We start from the raw sequence: 26,553 nt of genomic DNA on the forward strand, positions 1-26,553 counted from the left end.
ACGCGACATTGCAGATACCTTAGTTCAGATTCAAATATTTTGTCTTGGAGGCAGTGGGGAAGGGGAAACCTATCATTCTACTGCTGGAAGTTGTATTACAGAGTGAACTGATGTCAAAATGTCATCTGCTTCAGCAAAATCTGATTGGTTATAGAACTGAATGGAGCCTCCTCTTTCCCCTCCCTTGCAAAAGATTTTCTGCTGAATGCAAGAAGAAGGTACAGACTCTCTTTGCCTAGTCAAAGGAGAGACATTCAAACCATGGATTCTCCTAATACACAGAGAAAAAAAGTAGCTATTGTTGGGGGAGGATTGGTAAGATCTTTTAAAATATTGCAAAAATACAAAATGTTTATTATGATCACTGAGCAGAATTGCAAACTATTTCTTAATCATCGTTGCTAGGTGTTGAATAGTGGCTATTTTTTGTATTTGAATGAAACAGGAAATCTTCTAACAAGGTCTTTTATTTGACAGAAAGTGTTTAAGCCTTTAAGTGGGCTTTAGTGTGAAATGTAAAAATCTGTTTAAGCTGAAAATAGCTGCACATTCTGTGATGATAAAGGATTGCTTTCATATCTTCTTAGCTATGTATACTCACAAGGATGTCATCATTCATTTTCACTTTATCATATGGACTTCTCAATGGCTTTTGAAATGTATTTGTAGGAATGCTGGACCTGCTTGTTTTCAGCAGTTCTCCCCTGTAAATTGTAGCTACTGAAGTTCCGTTGGGTATTTTGGAGCACCATTTGAATTTTTAACATACACCAGTCTGCAAAAATCAGGAAGCTTTCATAAGATCTTCCATGTCTCCTGAGTATGGGATGGCATGAATTTGTGTGTAGGAGAGAGAGAGAGAGAGTAATGTTATTTATTTTAATAAAAATGAATTGGGAAGAAATTTAATTTGATTCTGTATAGGACTTAGCTTCTTGAAACTTTCTAAAAAATTGTTATTAAGGACAAGTGACTACTGTTTTATTGTTAAAAGATATAAAGCCTCCCCTGTGTCTAAAGAAATAATAAAATAATATGAAAATTAGAATATGGCCCATAAACCACAAGGACATTTGTCTGTTCCTTAAAGGTTTCTGTGATATTGTGATGTGAATGGCAGCAACTCGGTAGAGCCAGGTTGTCCTAATTGGGAAGGTTCTGTGCATAAAAAAATACCTGTTAAAAGTTGGTAAAATTTGTGCTTTTGGACAAGTTAAAAAGAAAGCAATTCTAGAGACATGCCTTAAATACAGACTTGAGAGTGCTTGTGTGATAGATAAATAAATAAACATAAAACATGACACAAAAATGAAAATATTATAACAAAACAAAAACATATTTTCCAACTTGCTTTGACTGTTATGAGAAGCAATGATTAAATAGTTTCCTTATCCGCTGCATTTCATGACTGTTTTTATAAAAGGAACATCTTTTTATGGATAGAAACAATGAAGTGGCATATTCAAAATCCTCACATTATTTCTAGCAAAGGAAAGTCCCTCAACATTTGCCTTTTATCAACATCTTTTCAAGTCTGGTTTACACAAACATGTCAATTGGGGGGAATTGGGTTGACCTGATTCTCCTCTACAGAAAAGGCTTTAGATGCAGCATACATTTTAAAATCATGTAGCATTCCCTCAAATCCTTTTCAGCATATTTTTGTTTTTGACTCAAAAAACACTGCAATGCTTCTGTTGCAGGTGGGTTCTCTAAGTGCTTCTTTCTTTGCAAGAAGGGGATTCCAGGTAGAAATCTATGAAGCAAGATCAGGTATGATCTGTTACTTGATAATACATTAACATTTTAGATGATAACCCTACTTATATGGATGCTTGCAAATCTCACTGGAATGTTGTTTTTGAAATTTCTCATTCTTTCGGAAGTGAGATTTTATAGTATTAAATCACCAAGAGACTTTGATAATTAACATTATTTACAATAATACTTTAAATGATGGTTTAGATTTTTCAGATCAAACACAGCATCTCAGTTATCCTTATATTTGCAAGTTGGAGCAATAGGACCTGCTTCTAAACTTCACATCAGCAAATTTTATACCCAAATGCATTGATCAAAATTGCACAATCAGTAAAAATTTGTAGAATCTTTCTTTTATCCCAAATGTGATTTTAAAAACAGAAGAAAAATCTGTATGTTTAATCATGTTGCCTATGAATACAGTGTTGGAAGAAAAGTCTTCATCCTGGTTCCATCCAAGCTGGGAATAAACATGGCGATTGCTTTAGGAAGAAGGTTGTAGTTTATTGAAGAGGTGAGCCAGACAGGAAGATGGTCTGGCAGAAAAAAGGACTGAGCACATATAGGGAGTGGGTTTTTATACTCTCTTGAGCCTTTTGTTTGGAGTGATTTCCTGTTCCTGTTTGAGGCTATTTCCTGTGTCATGAACTTTTGATCTGAGTCTGAGTGTGTCTTTCTGGTATTCTGATGGTGATGTGTTAATCCTATTATGTCCAAAGATCATATCCTGCTTCCCTGGGGCTGGGCTGATGACTCTTTGGAAGGGGTATGTAGGTTTTAGGTCTTTGTCTTCTTAACCTCCTAGCTCCCTGGATTTACATCTGCATCTCTATAGAGCTGGGGAAGGGAGCTGGGGAAGGGAGACCTGGGGCTATTAAGAAAACTGGGCATGCTTTCTTGCCTCTTCAGGATCCTTTGAGGAAATATATTTTTTCTGCCCTTTTAATATTTCCTTCTCTGGGGAGCTGACTTCCCACAATCCCCCCTTTGTGCCATAATAGTGAGGTTGACACACTTTTAAGGGCACAAGATTAAAACTGATCTGATCAGGGATACTTGGTAAACAAGCTTTAAATGTTAAGCCAAAAAAAAAAGGGAAAGGGGAAAGACACTAATGGAGGCAGCAGAAAAAGATCCGCACAGTGGCTCCCAAAAGGGGAGCTTCCAACCCATAAGTTCTAAAAGTCAGGGCAAAAATTTTGTTAGGTGGAAAAGAAATACTCTGTGCCAATTATTTTCAAATGTTGGATGGCACTTTGAGCTTCCAATCAGGTTTGCACATTCCTCCCAAAATTCTTCACAGCCATGGTTTGCCTCGGTACATAACCACTGGCTGCCCATTTTCAAGGGTTGTTTCCTGCCTTAGCTCTTAGTTCAGTGCATCCAGGTTTGTAATGTCCAATTGAGGTTAGCCAGTATGCAAGCCAAGCTATTAATTTTCTTAAACTGCACATAGTGAGCCCTAGAACTCCCAATCTGAGTCCACTAGTGCAAGATATTCAGGGCTTAGGTTTGGAGATCTCTTTCCTGCTACTTTCTTAGTCAGGGCATATGAATTGCAAATCAGCTGAGGGGGCTGGTTCCCTCCCCCTTGGAATTTGCTGGAAGTTGTTCCTTCAAAGTTTTAATGACACACGGCAAGAATCAGGCTGGAGCTTTACTGAAGGTAGGTGGAGGAGACTCAGTGTGATTATGAATGGTGTGTGTGTGTGTGTATGTGCATGCGCATGTGTGTGCAGCTACTACTACAAACAGGAAATACAAACATTTTGGAAAATTTTCCCTCCCACCGGACAGAAGTCCAAGATATTCAGGACTTGCTATGCCAACTATTCCCAAATGCCATCACTCCATAAATACATTCAAGTGGCCTATTACAATACAAATGGGGCAAGAAAGAAAACCTTACAGTGAGATTCCACCCTCCCCCATAGTCTTCCTAATTTTCTTCTGAGGCTTCACGTGCGGATCAATGGCTTCCAGGACTCCTTCCTTCTTCTGCAATTTCACAGGCATCTGGGGGAATGGTACGGTTTGGGAAGATCTGTGCCACTCATGGTGGCTTTTTAGTGGATGGCTGGATTCAAAACTCAATTCCATGGCTCAAATGGATGGAGGCAACATCTGGGTCAGTGTGCTCTGCTTCCCTAAATGGGAAGTCACCAGCCATTGTCTGGTTTTTCTTTTCAAAAAGAAGGAATTCTATCCTTTCAGTTATCCAAGCCCTCCAAGCAATTCAAACAATATAATATTTCTGAGATCAGTTTTCAGGGTGTTATCCTAGGTGCCCAGTTCAGCCCTCAACTTAGAAGACTGTTAAGTGGATTTGTCTCCCTGGAGCTCATTAAAACCAATTACTGGCTGAAACCTAGTGTCAGAGCCCAAAACCCCTCACCTATTCTCTTTTGCCTTCTATTCTTTTGGGGCCTGCCATTCTGTTGGTGGAGGGGGCGCATGGGGGAATATGTTGGTAACTTTCACTTTCCTCTTTCTTTGTCTGGTATCCTCCTTTTGAGTCTCCTTATCTAGGAGACAGTTGCAAGGAAACAAAAGCTGGAGAAGACCTTGAATGCACGCCTACCATTCCAGTCAGCCAGCCATCGAGCCACCTGTGGATTGGCTGGAGTTCAAACGGACATTATGACTTTGGTGGGAGGGGGCATATTGCTTGCTTTAATTATATCATTCACCCGGGCTTTTCTTCAGATCTTGCCTCACATGCCCTGCTATCACTAGTCCCTAATAAAAGTTCCTTTTGAGACAATGCCTGCTTCAAGAGTTCTGCTTAAGTGGATTTGTCTCCCTGGAGCTCATTAAAACCAATTACTGGCTGAAACCTAGTGTCAGAGCCCAAAACCCCTCACCTATTCTCTTTTGCCTTCTATTCTTTTGGGGCCTGCCATTCTGTTGGTGGAGGGGGCGCATGGGGGAATATGTTGGTAACTTTCACTTTCCTCTTTCTTTGTCTGGTATCCTCCTTTTGAGTCTCCTTATCTAGGAGACAGTTGCAAGGAAACAAAAGCTGGAGAAGACCTTGAATGCACGCCTACCATTCCAGTCAGCCAGCCATCGAGCCACCTGTGGATTGGCTGGAGTTCAAACGGACATTATGACTTTGGTGGGAGGGGGCATATTGCTTGCTTTAATTATATCATTCACCCGGGCTTTTCTTCAGATCTTGCCTCACATGCCCTGCTATCACTAGTCCCTAATAAAAGTTCCTTTTGAGACAATGCCTGCTTCAAGAGTTCTGCTTTCTTGGGTGATTAGTTAAAGTGGGTCCACTACCTGGAGTGTGTGTGTGGCTGCATTTATGCTTGCTGACTGTTTTGCTCAAGCAGGATAAAAATGCTAGCTTCGTTCCTTACATTGCTGGTGATTCAATACTGTTTTAAAAAAAAACAATTCTACTCAAATAACAAAAAAAAGTGCTGAGGTGGGGGGGGCAGAGGAAAAGACATACAGGCAGACCCTTCTGCAGTTCTGTGACCAGATGTTTTCCTCTGGCTGGTGTCAGGCACAAGAAGGAGGTCAGCAAATCCTATGGAATCAATAGTGTGTGTGTATGTGTGTGTGTGGGGGGGGAGAGATTGAATCTCTGTGTTTGAAAAGCAATCCATTGTCCATCAACATTCAAAAAGGGAGGGCAAGACAGTCAGAATGATGTAAACAACATTGCAATGAACCCCCTCAACTCCCCATTGTGTAAAGCCATTCCCCCAAGGGCAGAAAAATTGCCCTGAGGTTGTTTTCATTATACATGTTTTCAGTCATACAGACTGATACTCCCACCCCAAAAAGGATGCCCATCATGAGGTACAATAGAGAGTTACCCTAAGGTAAGATGGACAGCTTCTGCTATCCTTAATGGGAAAATTGCATAATTCTACCCTGGCACGTCAATAGATCCTTCTACCCTGGCACCAAGAGATCCTTGGTGGAGCAGTGGGCTAATGCCTCCTTAAGTAACACCAGCTGCCTGCAATTAGTGCAGGTTCGCATCCCACCAGGCTCAAGGTTGACTCAGCCTTCCATCCTTCCGAGGTAGGTAAAATGAGGACCCAGATTGTTGGGGGCAATAAGCTGACTTTGTAATAATGCCGCTTGGGGTGTGTGTGAAAGCCCTAATAAGCAGGCATATACATAGAATGAAGGCTACTGCTAAGCTTGTAAGCCGCCCTGAGTCTTCGGAGAAGGGCGGGATATAAATGGAATTAAAAAAAAATAAAAAAAAAATTTGGAAAGTGAGTAATAAGGAATTATGAACATTTTTCATACTAGCAGTTATAATATCTGAAGGTACATAATAAATGGTTCATTTCTTTTCAGATATCCGTAGTTCAAGTGTAACTCGTGGCAGGAGCATTAATTTGGCCTTGTCTCACAGGGGACGGGAAGCTCTCAAGGCAGTTGGAGTGGAAGATCAGGTGACGTTAAAGATAAAGATCTAACATTCTTTGTGGCTGGTGGGTTATAAAGGTAAAGGTAAAGGTTCCCCCGCACATGCGTGCTAGTTGTTTCCAACTCTAGGGGTCGGTGCTCATCTCCGTTTCAAAGCCAAAGAGCCAGCGCTTGTCCGAGGACGTCTCCGTGGTCATATGGCCGGCATGACTAGATGCCAAAGGCGCACGAAACGTTGTTACCTTCCCACCGTAGTAGACCCTATTTTTCTACTTGCATTTTACATGCTTTCGAACTGCTAGGTTGGCAGAAGCTGGGACGAGTAACAGGCGCTCACTCTGTTACGTGGCACTTGGGATTCGACCCGCCAAACTGCCAACCTTCTGATCGACAAGCTCAGTGTCTTAACCCACTGAGCCACCGCATTATAGGACGACTGTTTATTTATAATAACATTTCTAGGGCAAAATATGAAGGATTTTGTCCACCATAACGTAAACATTTACAAATAATATATACTTATATATTTTAATAAACCCGGTCATTTATTGTAATGTCCCTATCTCTGTATCTCATGCTGAAAAGCAGGTTGATGTCATTTTCCAGAAGCTGGAGTAATCACCAGGCAGAGTATAGGCATAGTGTGGGTACAGCATACAAGAGGAGCTGGAGCTGAGCACACACCAAAAGGGCAGGGCAGGATAAGAAGTGTGTGCAGGCAGATTCAAGGAAACAGAAGACGAATTATGAAAAGGAATGGTGGAAGTAAGTGCTTTAGGTGATGGGATTGATCTGTGCCAGATGAGAAAGGGACTCTCAGCCACACAAGATAGAACAGACAAAAAAAATCAACTCCACAGATAGCCTATAACTACTTTTACAATTTTGAGATTAGCTATGATAATAGAATCTTGCAAGTCACCTTTTACTACACTGTACCTCCTCATATTTCAGTAACTTGGGGAGGTTTTTTCATAAGATACTGCCAAGCATTATCAGGACTTAAAAAATCTTTTATCCCTTGTTGCTGTGGCAACATATCTCCATCAAAGTCATCTTCCATACTCTACAGAACTATACATCACATTGATAGCTATTGTGTTTGATTTTGCAGGAATTAAATCATTGACTTTTCAGGGATGGTCTTGCTTGATGAAAGTCCACAACCCATTGGGGGTTCACATTATTCCTTGGCTGCCAGTAATTCTTAGTGGAATATGTTATGACTGGTGTACAGTTTAGATAATGATATGTAATGGACAGGTAGAGATCCATGTTCCAGAATCTTCCAGTAAAATAGACCATATAGTAAAGATACCGATAATACAAGTAGGCAAGCTATACATCTGGAAAAGATGATGGAGAAACAGATTGGCAATCCCCTTGGTAGTTGGGATCTTTGAAAGGGATGAAGTGCCCCATTTTAATGAAATGATCCACCACCATCATTATGGTGGCAAATCCTTGGGAGTGATGATAAAGTCCATGGAAGGGATCTTCCAGGGGCCTGAGGACACTGAAAGAGGCCAATAGTTTTGAACAAGATATAGTTAGCCTGATGACAGACTGGACAATATAAGGTATCTCTGATAGCAAGCAGTTCTTTCTCTCAGATGATATAGTTGATGTCAGCCAGGATCAGCTTCTTCGAATGAATGCTATAGGGCAAGGCTGGTAGATTGATGTTGTGGGATTCAGGAAGACTGCTATAATAGTCATACTGGAGACACTGGCCTCAACCATGAAGAGATAGGCTGGTGTAGAAGGAGGAATGACACAAACATCACCTTTAGACAATGGAAATTCCACTGCAGTTCAGGACCTCCTAGGAAAGGCTCTTAGAGTAGTTCAGAGGTGGAAGCAGCAAGATGTGAGAAGGCGAGATAGGTGGTAGATGTTTGTGAAGTCCCAAAACCACTACACATTTCTTTTTCTTTCCTTGGGGACTTCTAGTCTTGGATTACTTGAACCTTTGTGAGATGCTCCAGGATGACTTGACATATGTGGAAAGCTCCTGTGGTGCTTTAAGAGGCATCTGTGCTGGTAGAAAAGGTGCTTGGCAACATCCACACCCAGGGAAGCAGAAAATTCTCAGCATCCTTTACAGCCCAATGCTCCATGAGCTGTGGCAGTTGCAAAACATGGAATAAATGGAAGGAAGAACTGAATTGCTGGAAGAAAGTATCAACTTTTGACTATGAGAACAGATGAATTTAAGAGGGAATTATTCCATCTCCCTTTTGGATGCTTTAATTATCAGGCAGGAGAAAACTGCAAATGTATATACAATACGCAACAGAGAATTAACAGGGGTAGAATATGGCCGGTGATCATTTTTAGGGCAGTCTTGAATTGTTAAATTTAGATAGAAAGATTATTTATTAATTAATTGATTATTAAATTTATTTGCTACCCATCGCATGTGCAATGACTCTGAGTTATCAATAATAACAAGGATAGGAAGATATGTTGAAAATCAGTACAGATAGAACATAGAGAACATAGAATAATAGGGTTAAAAGAGGTCTTGGAGGTCTTCTAGTCCAGCCCCTGTGCTCAAGGAGCAGAACCTATACCTTTCCATACAAATGGCTGTCCAGTCTCTTCTTGAAAGCCTCCAGTGATGGAGCATCCATAACTTCTGAAGGCAAGCCATTCCACTGGTTAATAGTTCTCACTTTCAGGAAATTTCTCCTTAGTTCTGGGCTGGATCTCCACCCAACACTTCATGTTCTGCCCTCAGATGCTTTGGAGAATAGGCAGATTCCTTCTTCTCTGTGACAGCTGAGTTACAAACCTACTTAGGCAAGTGGGCACACTTGAGCTTGAGAGTATGATACAGTCTCTGATAAGGAGCAATGTTTGCTCTTCATAAAAGGGCTGCCATAACATTTCAAGATTCTAAAAAGTAATCCACTGCAGCTAAAACTAATTTGCTTCCAAACCAAACAATATTCAGAGACCACTGTTTTAAACTTTATTTGGCTGGTCATGTTGCCCCTCCCCCCAATATAAAATTTCAAAAATTCAAAGCTTGCATACAGCATTAAAACAATTTCAATACCGTATTTTCCGGCGTATAAGACAACTGGGCGTATAAGACGACCCCCTACATTTCCTGTTAAATTATAGGGTTTGGGCTATACTCGCCGTATAAGACTACCCCTCTTCCAACGCACACCAAATAAAAATTAAAAAACATCAGATTTGATTTTAATATGGTAGTTTTAATTCAAATGCTTATGACATGCAGGTACTTAGTAGGAAAACTGTCACTTATAAACATAAAGCTGTTTGTCATCAAAATGTAAACATAAAACAGTGCAAGTGGATTAAACTTAATAATAATAATAATAATAATAATAATAATAATAATAATAATAATAATAATAATAATAATAATAAGTTGGAAGGGACCTTGGAGGTCATCTAGTCCAACCCCCTGCTAAGGCAGGAAACCCTATACCATTTCAGACAAATGGCTGTCCAGTCTCTTCTTAAAAACTTCCAGTGTTGGAGCATTCACCACCTCTGGAGGCAGGTTGTTCCACTGGTTAATTGTTCTAACTGTCAGGAAGTTTCTCCTTAGTTCTAGGTTGCTTCTCTCCTTGACTAGTTTCCATCCATTGCTTCTTGTCCTGCTTTCAGGTGCTTTGGAGAATAGCTTGGCTCCCTCTTCTTTGTGGCAGCCCCTGAGATATTGGAAGACTGCTATCATGTCACCCCTCACCCTTCTCTTCGTTAAACTACACATACCCAATTCCAGCAACCATTTCCTATTTTCCTAATTCACTTTTTCACTTTTCCTAATTCACTCTAAAGCTTTCCCTGCTGCCTGCAATTAGTGCAGGTTCTCATCCCACCAGGCTCAAGGTTGAGTCAGCCTTCCATCCTTCCGAGGTAGGTAAAATGAGGACTCAGATTGTTGGGAGCAATAAGCTGACTTTGTAATAATGCTGCTTGTGGGGGGGGGGGTGAAAGCTCTAATAAGCAGGCATATACATAGAATGAAGGCTATTGCTAAGCACATTGATTTGTGCTTTAAATTGTAAGCCGCCCTGAGTCTTCGGAGAAGGGCGGGATATAAATGGGATTTTTAAAAAAAAGACCAAATGGGAGATCCGCTCCAGGTTTTCCAGCCAGCCCGCCCAGTTCCTGAGTCAAATGTGTCCTTAGAGCTAAGCTGCTGCTCTGGCTACGCATTCCCCACCTGCCTTTCAAGTTGTTCTTGCATTCCCCACCTGCCTACAGCTGCTCTTCAACTTTAGAAGGAAAGAAGCCCAGACCCCAGCCTGTAAAAAATCACAGACTGAAGCTTCTACTCCAATTGGTCCTGCTTTCCCTGCGCAGACTAAATGGAAGATCCGCTCCAGGTTTTCCAGCCAGCCCTGTCCCTAAAGTTTCAGCACCCGGGGTATAAGACGACCCCTGACTTTTGAGAAGATTTTCATGGGTTAAAAAGTCATCTTATATGCCGGAAACTACGGTATTTTAAAAAAATATCTTTTTTAAATTTCAGATTGTGTCTAAAGGCATCCCCATGAAGGGAAGGAGAATTCACACTCGCTCAGGGAAAAGGTATACAATTTTTTATGGAACAAAAAGCCAGGTATGTTAAATCAGTCAAAACATATTAACATTTGTGTTTTATTTTTGTATACTTGTGTATGTTGTGACTAATGAAAAGCCAGCTACTATTATGAACAGAGGCACTAAGGTTCTAAGATGGCGGCACCTGGAATGGCTGCGGCTGCATTGGCTCTTGAAGGTGAATAGTTTTGGGAGGGATAGTAAGGGCTATAGGCCACATGATCAGGAAGATTTTAATGTGTTTGAGCAACATGGTGGAACTAAGGTAACATATGACCGACAATCTTTGCTGGCCTGGCGAGTTTCTAGTTGTTTTGGAACTGCTGGTGAGACCGTTAAAAGTCATTGGCACTGTTTGAATTTGTTCTACCAGCAGCAAGATCTGACTGCTGGCCTAGTGATGGATTGTATTGCAAATCAGGGCTGTTTCCAGAGGAGGCAGAGGAGGAGAGGACCTGGAGCTTATGGAGCGAAGGAACTGGATGAGGCTGTCGGCAGGCCCAGAGGAAGAGAGAGAGGCTTTTGGAGGAGTTGGTGGCGGCGGCAGCGTGCTCCAGGGGCGAAAAAAAGCAAGGCCTCTTTAAGGAAAAGGTGGAAGAGTCAGGATCAGAAAAAGGAAAGAATACAAGCTAACTTGAGGGCTAATCCACATGGAGCCCCATTTCAATCTGTCCAGTTTGCCATCGTTCACTCCCTAGAGACTAAAATGGACAATGTGAAATTTGAGCAGGCCCCGAACAAGGAGTATATATCGGAGGTGGTGACCCTTTGAGAGCTGTATGCAACGAAATTTCATTTTGATGTATGCCGATTGGTGTACATTCAAAGTGACAATAAAGTTATCATTATTATCATTATCACTACTGTCTATTTCCTGGAAGTACGAGGACACAAATGGCCTCTTCCAACACTGTACCGATCTTTAGCATTGCTCTCAGTGAAAGGTGGGATCAGCAGGAGTGCATGGCACACAGTAGATTTCCCTTTTGTTATATTGCTTTGTCTAGAAGAGGTTAGAAAGATATCCTAATCTAGCCTATAACAATCATCCTTGCTCTTATATATGTATTCTTGTTCTCTCTCTCTCTCCCTTTTTCTAAAATGTGATAGCATATTGGAAGAATGGAATGAAATTTGGCGGACTGACATATATATTCAAATAATGCAGACATTGATGAATAAATGTTACTGGATTAGAAATGAAAATCAAAATGTTGTCTCCATAGATGAGGCTCAAATTCAATGTAGTTCTTACAAATAGTCTATACTGTACAGTAATTTCAGGTGAACTGCTAGAAATTCAATAGCAATTCTAAAAGGAGGCGGTGGTGAGACCTCTCCTCAAGAAGCCCGCCCTGGACCCAGCTGTATTGAATAACTTTCGTCCGGTCTCCAACCTTCGCTTTCTTGCGAAGGTTGTTGAGAGTGTGGTGGCACATCAGCTCCCCCTGGTCCTGGATGAAGCGGATTATCTAGACTCATCCCAATCGGATTTCAGGCCCGGGTACAGCACGGAGACGGCATTGGTCACTCTGGTGAATGATCTCTGGAGGGCCCAGGACAGGGGATATTCCTCTGTCCTAGTCCTATTAGACCTCTCGGCGGCTTTTGATACCATCGACCATGGTATCCTGCTGCGGCGTCTCAGGGGATTGGGAGTGGGAGGCACAGTTCTTCGGTGGTTCTCCTCCTATCTCCTGGGACGCTCGCAGTCGGTGTTGGCAGGGGGGCAGAGGTCGACCCCAAGGACTCTCGTTTGTGGAGTTCCTCAGGGGTCGGTCCTCTCGCCTCTCCTGTTCAACATCTATATGAAACCGCTGGGTGAGATCATTCGTGGTTTTGGAGTTGGGTATCATCAGTACGCCGATGATACCCAGCTTTTTATTTTGACCACAAACCACCCCAGTGATGCCCTCGACGTGATGTCCCGTTGCCTGGAGGCGGTTCGGGTCTGGATGGGGAGGAACAGACTTCAGCTCAACCCTGACAAGACTGAGTGGCTGTGCATTCCGGCATCCAGGGACATTCAAAATATTCCATCTCTTTCTATGGGGGGTGAGCTTTTACCCCCGTAGATAGGGCTCGCAACTTGGGAGTCCTCCTAGATTCACGGCTTACTCTGGAAGACCATATAGTGGCTGTGACTAGGGGGGCTTTCGCCCAGGTTCGCCTGGTGCGCCAGTTGCGGCCCTATCTAGACCGGGATGCCCTGTGTACGGTCACTCATGCGCTCGTGACCTCTCGTCTGGACTACTGCAATGCTCTTTACATGGGGCTTCCCTTGAAGGCCACTCGGAGGCTCCAACTGGTACAGAATGCGGCCGCGAGAGTTGTCTTGGGAGTTTCCCGGTACTCCCATGTTACACCTTTGCTCCGTGAGCTACATTGGTTACCAGTTGTCTTCCGGGTGAGGTTCAAGGTTCTAGTTATGGTCTTTAAGTCCCTACATGGCATGGGTCCGGAGTACCTTGGGGACCACCTGCTGCCGGCGTCAACTTCCCTCCGCCCTGTGCATTCCCACAGAGAGGGCCTCCTCAGGGTGCCTCCGGTCAGAGAATGTCGGCTGGCGGCCCCCAGGGGGAGGGCCTTCTCTGTGGGCACTCTGGCTTTATGGAACCAGCTGCCAGTCGAGCTCCGGACGGCACCGGACCTTCGCTCTTTCCGACGCGGTCTGAAGACCCACTTATTCGAACAAGCTGGCCTGGCCTGATGGGGGGATTTTAGGGTTTTTAATGGGTTTTTATACTGTATTGTTTTACTGGGCGATTATTTAATTCTCTTTTTAATTTTTGTATTTGCTATTTATATGTGCCCTGTTCACCACCCTGAGTCCCTCGGGAGAAGGGCGGTATATAAATTTAATAAATAAATAAATAAATAAATAAATAAATAAATAAATAAATAAATAAATAAATAATAAAAAAAAATAATGCAATCTTGATTTGGTAGCCTTCAAAATGGGCTCTTCCAGTTCTTCTCTATTTTTAACAAACAGAGTGATATAGGCTGTCTTACCACTTAAATTGTGTTTTGGATGGCTATTTTGATTCTACCCTTTTTCAGTCTCTCTGCCATCCTCTTCAAACAAAGATGTTAGCTACTTTAACTTCCTCTTCTTCTGTAACTGTATATAATTTTCTATTTGATGACTGATGTATTTTCCTTTGTACCTCACTTTCTAGAGAAATCAGTTCCTGAATATATTCCTTCTCCTTTGTAAAGGGGTTCAGTTTAATCTTCATCTGCTTCTATAAAATTAAAGCATTCCTATCTTAGTGGCTGTTTCTTGCTTGTTGTTTGTTGGTTCTTCTTGATACCCAAATCTATCATCCTTTGTTGTCTGTAAATAAAAGTTTGTTTTGAAAGCCACTTGGATATTTTCTTTTTTGAAATTTTGGAAATGTTTTTTTCCATTTTTGTTTTCAGAATATCTTTTATCTCACCCCCTTACTTCATCAGGTTCTGTTTCACATGAATTAAGCATGTCAATTCTATTCCTTTCTTGCTGGCACATTTACTCTCTTCAATTTAATCCTTATATTTGACAGTGAAAATTCATTATCTGTTTAACAGTCTGTACCTGGAAATACCTGGCTGGGTGACATACACTTCTCTATTTTCTGTGTCCCATGACATAGGTTTGCATCTGGTAATTCCTCTGTATAGCGTCTGTGTTTATAATGCATAAAACTATGGTTGGGAATAAGCAAAACATTTTTTCCCCAACTTATCTCCTGCATTCCAGATTCTCCTATAATTCTAGCTTCTTCCATTTTTCAAATATTTATATTCTATTTACACATTAATAGTCCTATGTGCTTGCTTGATGATCTATTAAGCATTTCATGCAATTTGCCTTAGAATTCCTAAATGCCTTTCACCTTTGCATTTATAATAATTTATTATAATTTATTATACTAATGGTTGCTGGGTATCCACTAATTCTAATAGATGTCCTGTCCTTGAGTTAACTAAGCATATATAGCAGAGTTGCCCACCTTTCCGGCTTTGTGGACTGGGGGGGGAGGGGAAAGGGGATACAAGCATGCGCACACACAACTCCATTTGAATGAGTGGCGGGCACACACACACACTCACTGCTTGAGCATATGGAGCGTGTATGCACTTGCTTATCTGCTGCTCATGCAAGTGAGGATGCCACTTCCAAAGCCTGGTTCCGAAAGGCTCAAGACCCGGTAGTGGGCCATGACCTGGAGGTTGGGAACCCCTGATATATAGCACTGTCCTTTTGGAGCATCATTGCCATTCTGATCCTTCATATGATCTTATATCCTGAACAGTATATAATGTAATCATCAGATTTAAAGTGGCCAGATCCTCTCCATCTAAAATCCTAAGGCATCAAATGTAGTATGCTTGATTTCTGCTTTGATGATTTCAGGTTTTCTTTGGTTCATGCTTCTCACATTCTCTTTTACAACAGTTTCAGCAGTGGTACCACCACAGACTAGATGTCCTTGCAATTCTGGTCTGGCGAGTTCTTTCACTTCCAGATTTACCTGTGAATATTCAATATTACTCCCCAGTATCTAAAACAGTGCCTTCTGACCTAGGGGTGATGATGTCTCACTATCTGGAGTCTGAAGTTTCAGCCATGTGCATGTGGTTCTCTTGGTAAAAATACAGAAGAGCTCTTCTATTGCCTTCTTCTACGTATTTGGAGATGCTTCTTCTAATTGTTGGCTTCCTTCATCTCTTCATAGCCTCACTTGCTATGGTCTGTGTTGTGACTTCCCTTACCCTATCTTACAAACAAGATTGACTCTGGAAATCATATTCCCATCAGCACTGTTCTCAGAGTTCTAGAAAATATGGGGTCCTCCAGCAGATCAAGATGATAATTATTTGGGATAGACTTTATTAACCATGGTCTCTGGTCATGAAAAGAATCTAAGATTTCTATTGCTAAAATATTGGAAAAAGTGTATTGTACAAGGATATATTCAAATATACTTAAACATATAAAACGTTCTCTGCCTTATTTTGTTTTGTTTGTTTTTTTAACAGTATATTCTCTCTATAGATAGAGCAAATTTGAATAAGGAGTTATTAACTGGTAAGTGTGGCTTAATCTGTTTTGATCCTTTCTCAATTTATCACATTTAAAATTATGTTGTGTTTGAGGTAGAAACATTACTCAGATAGAGTCAAGATATAAGAAGGATGTGCTATTTACTGTTTAGAATGAGTGTCTTCTTCTCCTTTTGCTTGAACAAAGACCACAAGCAGTCTATGGATGCTGTAGAAAGAGAAGGGAAAATCAGCACCTCAGCAAAGTCCTCTGAAGACACCAACTCTCAAAACCCATTAGCCCTCTGCTGCTTGTCAAACGCCAGATTGTTAGGTTTAAATATTCTTTCAAAGTAACACACCTCCACAAGCTCAGGCAAGCTGAACATCTCAACAGCTACAAGACAGAGAGTTTATTTAGTCATTTTGCTTTAAATGTCTAGCATGCTGGAATTTAGAACACAAACATTTGGTGGTAAGCAAAAGAAAAAAGATTGCAGAAAATAATAATGGGAGTAGAGGTTACTAACTCACCCCCCCATCCAAGAATAGGAGAACAGCACTTTCACCAGGCGTAATAGAAAGTTGCTCAGAATTGGTAGAGTCCTGGCTGCTTACAGTGGGCAAGTAATGAGTATGTTGGAGTAGGCCAGAGTGACCTGTTTTTCACCATATGATAGGTCTCTGTGGTGCAAAATAAACACTTAGAATTATTGAGAAGGTGAAGTTAGGAAGTGGATGCATATACTGTATATCACCTCAAGAGCAAAAAGTCAAATCTTATGTTGGCACGTATGTATCAGGCTAAATTGCCCACATGTAACTACAGAGATCTTAGTGAATGGACTGGGTGAGAAAAAATGACATGATTAAAATATGTATTACATTCTATAAATGTGTTTATTACAGAAATATTTTTGCAAACAGTTATTCAGATGTCTACCTCTAAGAAAATAAATGTCTAAATGTTTAGATTTCATGTTGTTTCTTTTTCCTCTATTTGCAGCTGCTGAGAAGTATCCCAATGTTAAATTAAACTTTGAGCACAAACTGCTTCACTGCAATGTAGATTCAGGGCTACTGACCTTTTCAAGGTAATCAAATGGCTCCAATTTTCCTAGCACACTTTAATCATTAATAAGTACCCAAACAATAGGCCACACTGACTCTTTCCAACTGTTGTGGGGCCCTGTATTTGTGTGAATTGAAAAATCGTTAAGTTTCCCACCCCCAAGTTAGAAAAGATTAACAATTTAACCAAACATGACAAAATGTTTAATCAACAACCAGAGTACTGCACTTCATAAATTCCTGACAATATAACCTCTTGGATGGAGGGACTTCTGCTGACTTTAGGATATATTTGTTAATGAGCAATGATTTATACTTTCACAAAATAACATGTTTTTTTAAAAATGAATAAAATCTAATGTAAAGTGCCAATTTTATACATTCACTCAGTCTCCTCTTCATCCTCTTCTTCTTCTCCTAATAAAGATATAAGATGAAATGTATGGAAACATATTGGAACGACCATTTGAAAAGATCATCTCACACAAAACCCATTATGAACAATATTGGAGTATAGGACTGACAAATCTATAGCTGATTTTTAAAACCTTATTTTATTGTTAATAACATCTAATGACATGTAGTTGTTACATTAAAATATAAATTTAAAAAAATCATTTTAGGATAACTACTGGATGTCAAAATTCCTATTTCAGAAATAGTTTCCCTTACTTCCTTTTCCCCAAATCTGAAAGAGTTAAGTAGGAAAAAAAGTATGTTCTTTAAACTTAGTGTTTCAAGAAAGATCTAAGCAAACAGAAGTCACATTCAATCACTACTCAATATACTGCAATATTTATTTATACCTTATAAATACCTGAGTACACATACTAATGGTACTTTTTGTGTTTTCTTAAAGATCAGACCAAATGACTAAAGAGGTCACCTGTGACTTAATTGTGGGCTGTGATGGAGCTTTTTCCACAGTTAGGAAGCAGTTTATGAGACAAACACGGTTTGATTACAGCCAAGTGTATATTCCACATGGATACCTGGAACTGAAAATTCCTCCAAAAAATGGAGATGTAGGTAGTGAAAATTCATGGTGAACTTGTTTCTCCTGTTTTCAGTTCAAAAGGTACACTGGCATTGACAGATATCTTTCCATTACTTTTTTTGGTCTTTCAGTTTGCAATGGAGGCAAACTATCTTCACATTTGGCCTAGGAACACATTCATGATGATTGCACTGCCAAACCTGGTAAGAGACCTAATGCATCTTTCATTGGTGGAGCAGTGGGCTAATGCCTCCTTAAGTAACACCAGCTGCCTGCAATTAGTGCAGGTTCGCATCCCACCAGGCTCAAGGTTGACTCAGCCTTCCATCCTTCCGAGGTACGTAAAATGAGGACCCAGATTGTTGGGGGCAATTAAGCTGACTTTGTAATAATGCCACTTGGGGGTGTGTGTGAAAGCCCTAATAAGCAGGCATATACATAGAATGAAGGCTACTGCTAAGCTTGTAAGCCGCCCTGAGTCTTCGGAGAAGGGCGGGACATAAATGGAATTAAAATAAAAAAAATAAAAAATCTCTAATATTCTGGAATCTGGGTTTGGACAATCAGTTCCAGCCAATGTTGGCTTCCTGTAAGCACACAGTATTAGGCATTGCATGCCTGGAACTGCATGTCTAAATTTTTCCTGATACAATTTCCATTCCTACACTCCATTCATGGTTCATTAGTACATTCCCATTCGTATATCCTCTCTTATTGCTACTGGCAGGTAATTTCTGACTCCTCCAACTACTGAACTGCCTGAGTGGATTCACTCATTCATAATTGTTCTCTTATATATGACAACATTCCCAGCCCAGTTCATTACAGCCTGAAGGGTGATTTTAGGAGGAGTCACAAAATGGAGGGAAGGAAGCACCACCTGCACACTGCACTAAGATGTTAAATTAATTTCAATCATCAGAATTGCTATTTTAAAAGCTTGGTTAGTGTATAAGAGTTCAGAAGTTTCTATTTTCTCTGTGATGCAGTATAGCATAGTCTAGAAAAGAACAGAGTTCAAATGGTCATTTTTTGCAGTGAAGGAAGAGTGTAACAGATGGAGTTAAGTATCAGCTATTACTACCTATTGTGTCCTCTTCTTCCTTCCAAAAGGTAGCATCTTATCAAATAAAAAATGAAGTAATTGCAAAACTTATCTCATGACAGCCAAAACTAACTTTTCTATTTCGTTTCTTAAAATAGATTAAAAAAGAGCTTTTGCTGTTCCACCCAGGTTGGACAGACGTGATTCAGTAATGAAACTATTCTAAGGATTTATTTTCTTTCCCAACTTTAGGTGTTTTCCTGCTGAATTCTACAGTATATCACTAGAGGGCTGCCTGCAAAATCAGTCAAACAAACATAAGTCACCCTTCAGTAATTCAGAATCATAGAGTAGAAGTGTGTGGTTCAGAGGTTAGAAAAGACCAGGTTTCTCTTTGTTCACCCACTTATCTTTTCTGGCTTTAGTTTCAAATGATAGGATTAAGGATTATTTCATTGCTCAACTTGCTTTTCTTCACAGACTCGATAGACTACTTAGATAGACATAGTCCATCCTTTCTCTCTACCTGTGGGCAGATGACGTCAATATATTCTGTACACACTTAGTTTCTAACAGAAAGTTTTGGAGTGGGTTTTTAAAAATGTGGAATGAAAGATAATGAGTAGATTGACATTGCTGATGGTTGCTGTCCAAACATGGGCAAGCAATAAATAAATATTTCATTTTTGAATGCCTGTTTCATTTTCAAACTACTAAGTCCTTGGAATGTGATTAACATCTCATTCATCTTAATGATCTCCAAGTTCACCAAGATGACAGATAAAAATTTGTGGGTATCTCCCCACTTGCATCTTAGATCTCCCCACAAGCATCTAATAACATGCCTGGGCAACAGCATGTTCTTATGTCCCCAAGAGGTTGCCTTCAGCAATTTGCCAATCCTTCAGTAAAGCAGGCTTAAATCATCCTTAGCTGTACTCTTGTTGCAGTAGACCCAAAGCAGCATTTTTTTGACATCACCCAGGAACACCCTCAAGATAAAGAAAACTGTGGACTTTGTCAGCCAGGAAGGTTGGCTGACTAGCAATGAACAGAGCCAATAAAATATTAGCGTTTGGCAATGGGGATATAGTGCTGTAGTTTTCTATCTTTTCAAGAAGGTGGATAGCTTTTCAATCAAGCAATGGGGGAAGCCCCTAAAGTAAGTGCAGTACCTCTGAAAAGGGTGGGACCCTCTTTTTTTTACTGGAAGCCTCAAGGAATAGCATAGAAAATTATAGAATTTAGATATATAAAAATATATGTGTATATGTATTCTGTATGGGTATTTAAATAAGTGAACTTAACAAAACTGAATCAATATATATTTATTTTCTTTATCTTGCAGGGAACTAGATTTAGGATTGGACTGAATCAAAATTCTTTTCACGTTTTCATGTATTTTACCCATTTTAATCCATAGGATAAATCATTCACCTGTACGCTCTTCATGTCCTTTGATGATTTTGAAAAGCTTGCCACAGGAGAGCAAGTGCTGAATTTCTTCAAAACCTATTTTCCAGACTCAGTTCCTCTAATAGGAGAGTAAGTTTTAATCTATCTTGTTGTTGTTGTTAGTTGCGAAGTCATGTCTGACCCATCGCGACCCCTTGGACAACGTTTCTCCAGGCCTTCCTGTCCTCTACCATCTTCTGGAGTCCATTTAAGCTCATGCCTACTGCTTCAGTGAATTCATACTGCTACTATGAATCAAAACAAAACAAAACAAAACAAGCCTTAATCTAGAATAAAAGCATCTAAGCATCAGTGAGCTATTGCACATGACAGAGTAAGCTCTAGCAGAGATTATGATAGACATGAAAGTCATTGATTCTGTTCTTTGTGCAGCGCTTACCATTGTGCCTTAATTTCCACTTATTACTTTAGTCTTCACTCTAAAAAAATAATAATTCTGAGATGGGTTTTCTATAAATTGTCCTGCAATGCAAGGTGGTTTATAAAAATTTAACTCAGAAAAATAAACACTCTTTGAATGTTAAAAAAGCAAGTAAAGATCAAAACAACCACCTACCACAGTTCAGCTGTCCTCCAACCCCAATTTGTATGTTCTACAGTATTTTATTGAATCTTTGATTTATATTAGGACTTAATTATACATTTATTGATTTTTTTCAATGTTATATCATAATGCAGATCAATACTAAAAATAGTTTAAGACAATGCATATATATATTTATGCATATATGTGCATAAATATCCATATTCCAATCAGTTATCAAATGGTAATGTTTACTTAGCATTTAATCAGTGATACAGCACTTTGAAATTTCAGGCGCCAACTGATGCAAGATTACTTTGTGCTACCAGCTCAGGCGATGGTGTCAGTGAAATGCTCATCGTATCATATTGGCTCTCAATGCATGCTAATGGGAGATTCTGCACATGCCGTTGTACCCTTTTATGGCCAAGGCATGAATGCTGTAAGTCAAAGAATCCTTGCAACTGAAATTTTTGTTGTTTGTTTTTCTCAATAAAGAGTGCTTCTTTGCAGGTATCAACTTCCACCCCCTGCAGCAGTTTCAGATAATTGCAGAAGTGTCCTCACTGCTGATCTGAAGGAGTGGAGGAGCTAGCCATTTTTTTAAAAAAAGCGGTACCCTATTTCCTCTGCATTTGCTCACAGAACAAGGAAAAAAGGGGTGAGAGTAAGAGGACAGCTGCCAAGCAATAGGGCAAAGGGATCGTGAGGTGTCAGGTTTTTCTTAGGGCAGGAGAGACTCGAGCAGGAATGCAGAGAATGTAAACATGCCACATCCATTAACAAGTGAGCATGAGAAAAGAAAGGCAAAATCTTCATTATAAAGAGGGAGATGTGGGAAAAGAACACAATGTATTTGGAGTAGGGGGGACTATAAGTTCTGTATTAGCCTCTAGCTGCTCAGTGGCTGTCTGATGTTTATATAGTCACTATTGTTCCTGAATCATCAGTAGGATTCAATTCCTTGTTGTGTTGTTTAGTCTACTTTGGGGCTATTTTGGGGAATTTGAACCAAGGTATCATGAGCTTTGTCTTAGGAAAGCAAGAGTTACTGCATACACTGGAGATGATTATATATTACTCCTAGCATGGGAAGAGTGGAGAAGAAGGAGCGACTAAAAAGTAATGGAAGATAGAATTAGAGTAGTGATATAGCAGGAAGTTCAGGATGTGAGTGTAGAATATTGGTATCGCTTCTGCTGCCAAGACTCCAGGTTTTTCCCTTTCTGGACTGGCTAGTTTGAGATGCTGATGCAAAACCTAGACTTCAAGGGAAGATTACAAGTATGAAGCAGAAAAGAAACAGAGGAAGAATGATATAATTACCAGTTCCAGAGAAAAGAGAAATGCAGAGACTTAAAGTGGTATGTTTTATACAGGATACCAAGTAGAGTCTGTTTTTAGTTCCAAATTTAAATTAAATAAAAATACCTCAAGTATTTATTTAACAAGCAGCGATAACAATCACAGGGAAACTGATCAGAAGCTTAGTACTTATTACGAGGGCATAAAACTACAACTATATTTAGGAATTGTAGTAATAATAGTTTCCTAGAAAATTTTCTACCTTGCTTGACTGTAGTTCCCACACTGAGAAATACAGAGGACGTAGTTCACATTTATCTTCAGAACCAGTAGTAAGGAAACTAGCTGTCAAAACCTCACCAGATATAGAACAAGATTTTAAACTTGTTTTATCAAAGCACAAAATAAGCTCAAAGTCTGGTTTGATGCAGCCAATGGGTCTTTCTAGGTAAATGAAGCAGGAAGATGATTCAAGTAAAACTTCTAGTGCTCTGCCAAGTTGTGGAGATAGTTATCACAGTAGAAAGGAGTCAGGGTTAGACAGGTATCATAAATGTGATTCTGGGAATTAATCTTGTGGCAATCCTAGGTCTTGGAGTAAGAAAGCTAGCAAGCCTGGAAGACAAAGGATGTCTGCTTCAAGAGCAATCATAGAGGTGGGTGGGACAAAAAGATTACAAAAAATTAAATGGATATGAGCTGTGCCTTGAATGATTAAGAACAATATAACAGTAAATTCATTAAACAGTAAAAACAAGATTTAGAGATATTCTTATTTACTTTTCTGTTTTTAAATCAATCTAACAATAGAGAAACTTTGTGAGATATCATTGTGAACAACAGTGATACTTAACAGGCCAAACTTCTTGCCCCCTCGCCCCTCTGAGGTCTGGTAGCCTTCGAAGCCTTTCCTCAAATGCCTTCCACTTCTGATTTATTAAAGTTGAAGTAATCACTTCTGCTTTCTTAATTCTGAGTTAAATATTTATAACTGAACATTTAATTGTTCCAACTGACTAGAAAGAACAAAGCATCAAGGTTTGAGGAGGTGTTACCTGGCCTGTGTGACAACATCATCATATGAAAACTGTAAAAAATAATTTGGCACTTTCTATGTTTTGCCCAATACAATAACCATGGAGTTAGAATTTACTACTTAAAATTAGATTCTTACTGTTATGTACTGGGCTCTTAAAGAATACCACGTGGGTTGCTGGAGCAGCTAACGGCTCTCCAGCAACCCAGACTACAAGTCTCCTGTGCTGCAATTGGCTATCTCCAGGCAGCAATGGTTGATTCAAACCTATTGGCTGCCACCTAGGGGCTAGACTATATATTGCGGCTAGTTGCAGCCTTTCCCCCAGTACAGTTTCTGCATGAAATAAACTATGAGTTACCTTGTACTCAGCTTCGCGTCTTCATTCCTGTGCCTAAGAACCCGCTATTTAACAGTGGGATCCTGATTCACTGATTAAGAGTTGAAGTCTACAAGGGAAAGGCAGTGCATGCCGGAGGGAAAAGGCATTTCGCCCCCCTCTCAGGGTCGGCTAGCAAGCTATGCTAGTGACCTTGTGCTCAGTGGACTCATTCCCTGAGCCTGGAAGCAGGATCCGGAAGAATGCAGGAACCAGCAAAAGAATGCTGAAGGTCGGGAAACTGAGATAATTCAACATGAAACACCTGGAGGAATGGCCATCATATTTATCACAAGTAGAAAACTACCTCAGAGCCAATCAGATCGCGGAAGAAAGACTGAAGGCCACAACGCTACTCTGCATGTGCGGCCCAGCAACCTTTGATTTGGCCGAGAACCTTTTCGCACCGACACCGATCAAAGCAGTCTCCTACGCAGACCTCAAAAAGAAGCTAACTGGGCACTTCCAGCCCAAGATGTCTGAAATGGCTTGGCAGTTGAAGTTCGACCAAAGAATGCAGCAACCAGGTGAATCAGCTTCCGAGTTCATAGTGGGCCTGAGGCAGGCCGCACGCCTTTGCAAATTTTTAAATTTAGAAGAGTGACTACGAGACCGGCTTGTCTGCAGCCTAAGGGACAGAACGCTTCAGCAGAGACTCTTTGCTAGGCCAAATTTAACATTTTCTGAAGCACAAGATGAGGTGATGGCTGACGAAGCTGCCGGGGGCGCCATTCAAACAGTGCAGCCCGCCAAATCAACAAAGTTTGAAGAAATGGTCCACTGTGAGGACACCAAATGCACCAAAGAATTCTCCGAGGAGGAAGAACCTGAAATCAACTGACTCCAAAAGCAGCCCAACACGCAACACTGAAACAGCCAGCAGTGAGAGGACAATTACAAGGCAGTTCTCTTACCAAGATGTAAGGGGTGCGGCAGCAAACATTTTCGCACCAACTGCAGATTTCGATCAGCCACGTGCAGAGCTTGCGGAAGGACAGGCCACATTGCAGTGGTTTGCAGAGCCCGCCAGAGAGACTGGCCACCCAAACACGAGTTGGAAGAACCGACTAGGAGAGGTACTGGGGCCCAGGGTCCAGTTAGTGTGGGTTTTTTCAGAAGCCGTAGAAACGTATGCCGCACCGAGGCTTGACACCCCCTCAAACCCAAACTTAAGCTCATCATAGAACTACAAGGAGTTCCATGTAAGATGGAATTGGACTCTGGCTCTGCAGTTTCAATTATTTCTCAAGACACTTTTAACTTCGTGTGTAGGCGCAGTAACAATTGGGCCAAACTAAGACCCTCAGATATAATCCTAACGGATTTTCAAAATGCTCACGTTAAAGTTATGGGAGAAGCCACTTTGTTGGTAAAGTTTAAAGGGTTTTTGGGGCACCTGGATGTAATAGTAGTAGGGGACCAGAGAACGAGTCTCATTGGACTCGATTGGTTTGATGCCTTAAGTATTCAGATTACAAACTGCAGACCTCGCTTCAGTATGCGAAGAATATGCGGATGTTTTTGATTCAACCCTAGGCATATACACAAGCCCGCCTATCTCATTTAAGTTAGATCCCAATGTAGTTCCAATCAGGATTAAGCCTCGTAGGGTCCCCTTTACCTTAAAACATAAAATTGATTCCGAAATCGCTAAGCTTGTAGAACAGGGCATGTTACAGCCTGTTGATGGTGGGGAGTGGGAAATTCCTATAGTCACCCCACTTAAAGCCAATGGGGAAGTTCGCATTTGTGCTGACTATAAATGCACTCTAAATAAAGCCCTCAAGCAACATGCTTACCCGGTCCCTGTGGTCAATCATATTTTAGCCTCCTTGCAAGGGGGTACTATTTTTCCTAAACTTGATTTAGCACAGGCCTATTAGCAATTGCCGGTTGATGAGGACACAGCCGCGGCTCAAATGATCGTGACTCACAGGGGGGCTTTCAAAGTTAAATGCTTACAGTTTGGAGTCAGTGTTGCACCGTGTTTTTTTCAGGGAATCATGGAGCGTACACTCAAGGGTATTCAGGGCGTCTGGCCTTATTTTGATGATGTTCTTATTGCAGGGGAATCCCTAGAAGTGTTGGCCAGTAGGCTCAGGGCTGTCTTGCAGAGGCTTCGCGAAGCAGGCCTCAAATTAAAAAAGAACAAGTGTAGCATTGGGGTTTCTTCAACAGAATTCCTGGGTTTCCGAATTGATGCTAACGGCATTCACCCTACTGATTCTAAAGTGAAGGCCATTAAAATGGCTCCTAGGCCCAAATCAAAAGGAGAGCTACAAGCATTCTTGGGCCTCCTAAACTTCTATCACACATTTCTACCTCATAAGGCAGCAATAGCAGAGCCCCTCCACAAGCTTCTTGATAAGAAAGCTCCATGGAAATGGACTAACTTACATGAAAAAAGTTAACAGGACTTAAAAGCACTATTGTCAGAAAAGTCCACTGTAACTCACTAGAAAGAGTCTAAACCTGTATGTCTTGCATGTGATGCATCTCCCTATGGGGTGGGGGCAGTTTTAAGTCACATAGAAAAAAATGGGAAACAGGTTCCTATAGCATTTTACTCAAGGACATTGTCCTCTGCTGAGTGCAACTATGCTCAGATTGACAAAGAGGCCCTGGCCATCATTGCTGGAATAAAAAAATTCCATGACTATTTATATGGTAGGGATTTCATGGTATACACTGATCATAAACCTCTGTTTGGACTTTTCACAACAGACAAACAAACCCCCCACATACTATCTCCAAGAATGGTGAGATGGTCTATTTTCCTATCTGCATACAATTTTAAATTAATTCACAAACCAGGCAAGGAAATGGGCCATGCTGATGGCCTCAGCAGACTACCACTGCCACTAATGGATCCAGCTCCAGCTCCAGCTGCTAGAATATTGTCCATACAGGACATACCTGAATTTCCCCTCCATGCAGG

The 26,553-nt window shown here is 40.7% G+C and overlaps 1 protein-coding gene across 1 annotated transcript in view; it reads left to right on the forward strand.

The window, feature by feature from the left end:
- Positions 1-261: 261 nt before the first annotated feature.
- Positions 262-26,553, forward strand: part of KMO (kynurenine 3-monooxygenase) — a gene marked incomplete at its 5' end in the record, with an annotated part of 34,317 nt that continues 8,025 nt past the window's right edge. Inside the window, 10 exons of the mRNA XM_081312838.1 lie at positions 262-315; positions 1,704-1,773; positions 6,091-6,188; positions 10,682-10,771; positions 15,781-15,829; positions 16,790-16,877; positions 17,714-17,879; positions 17,983-18,054; positions 20,320-20,441; positions 21,190-21,337. Of these exons, the coding sequence (XP_081168964.1) occupies positions 262-315; positions 1,704-1,773; positions 6,091-6,188; positions 10,682-10,771; positions 15,781-15,829; positions 16,790-16,877; positions 17,714-17,879; positions 17,983-18,054; positions 20,320-20,441; positions 21,190-21,337 (957 nt within the window). The remainder of the gene's footprint in view (positions 316-1,703; positions 1,774-6,090; positions 6,189-10,681; positions 10,772-15,780; positions 15,830-16,789; positions 16,878-17,713; positions 17,880-17,982; positions 18,055-20,319; positions 20,442-21,189; positions 21,338-26,553) is intronic.

The sequence above is a fragment of the Vipera berus genome, assembly GCF_964194415.1.
Source record: "Vipera berus genome assembly, chromosome: 1".
Classification (NCBI taxonomy): domain Eukaryota; kingdom Metazoa; phylum Chordata; class Lepidosauria; order Squamata; family Viperidae; genus Vipera; species Vipera berus.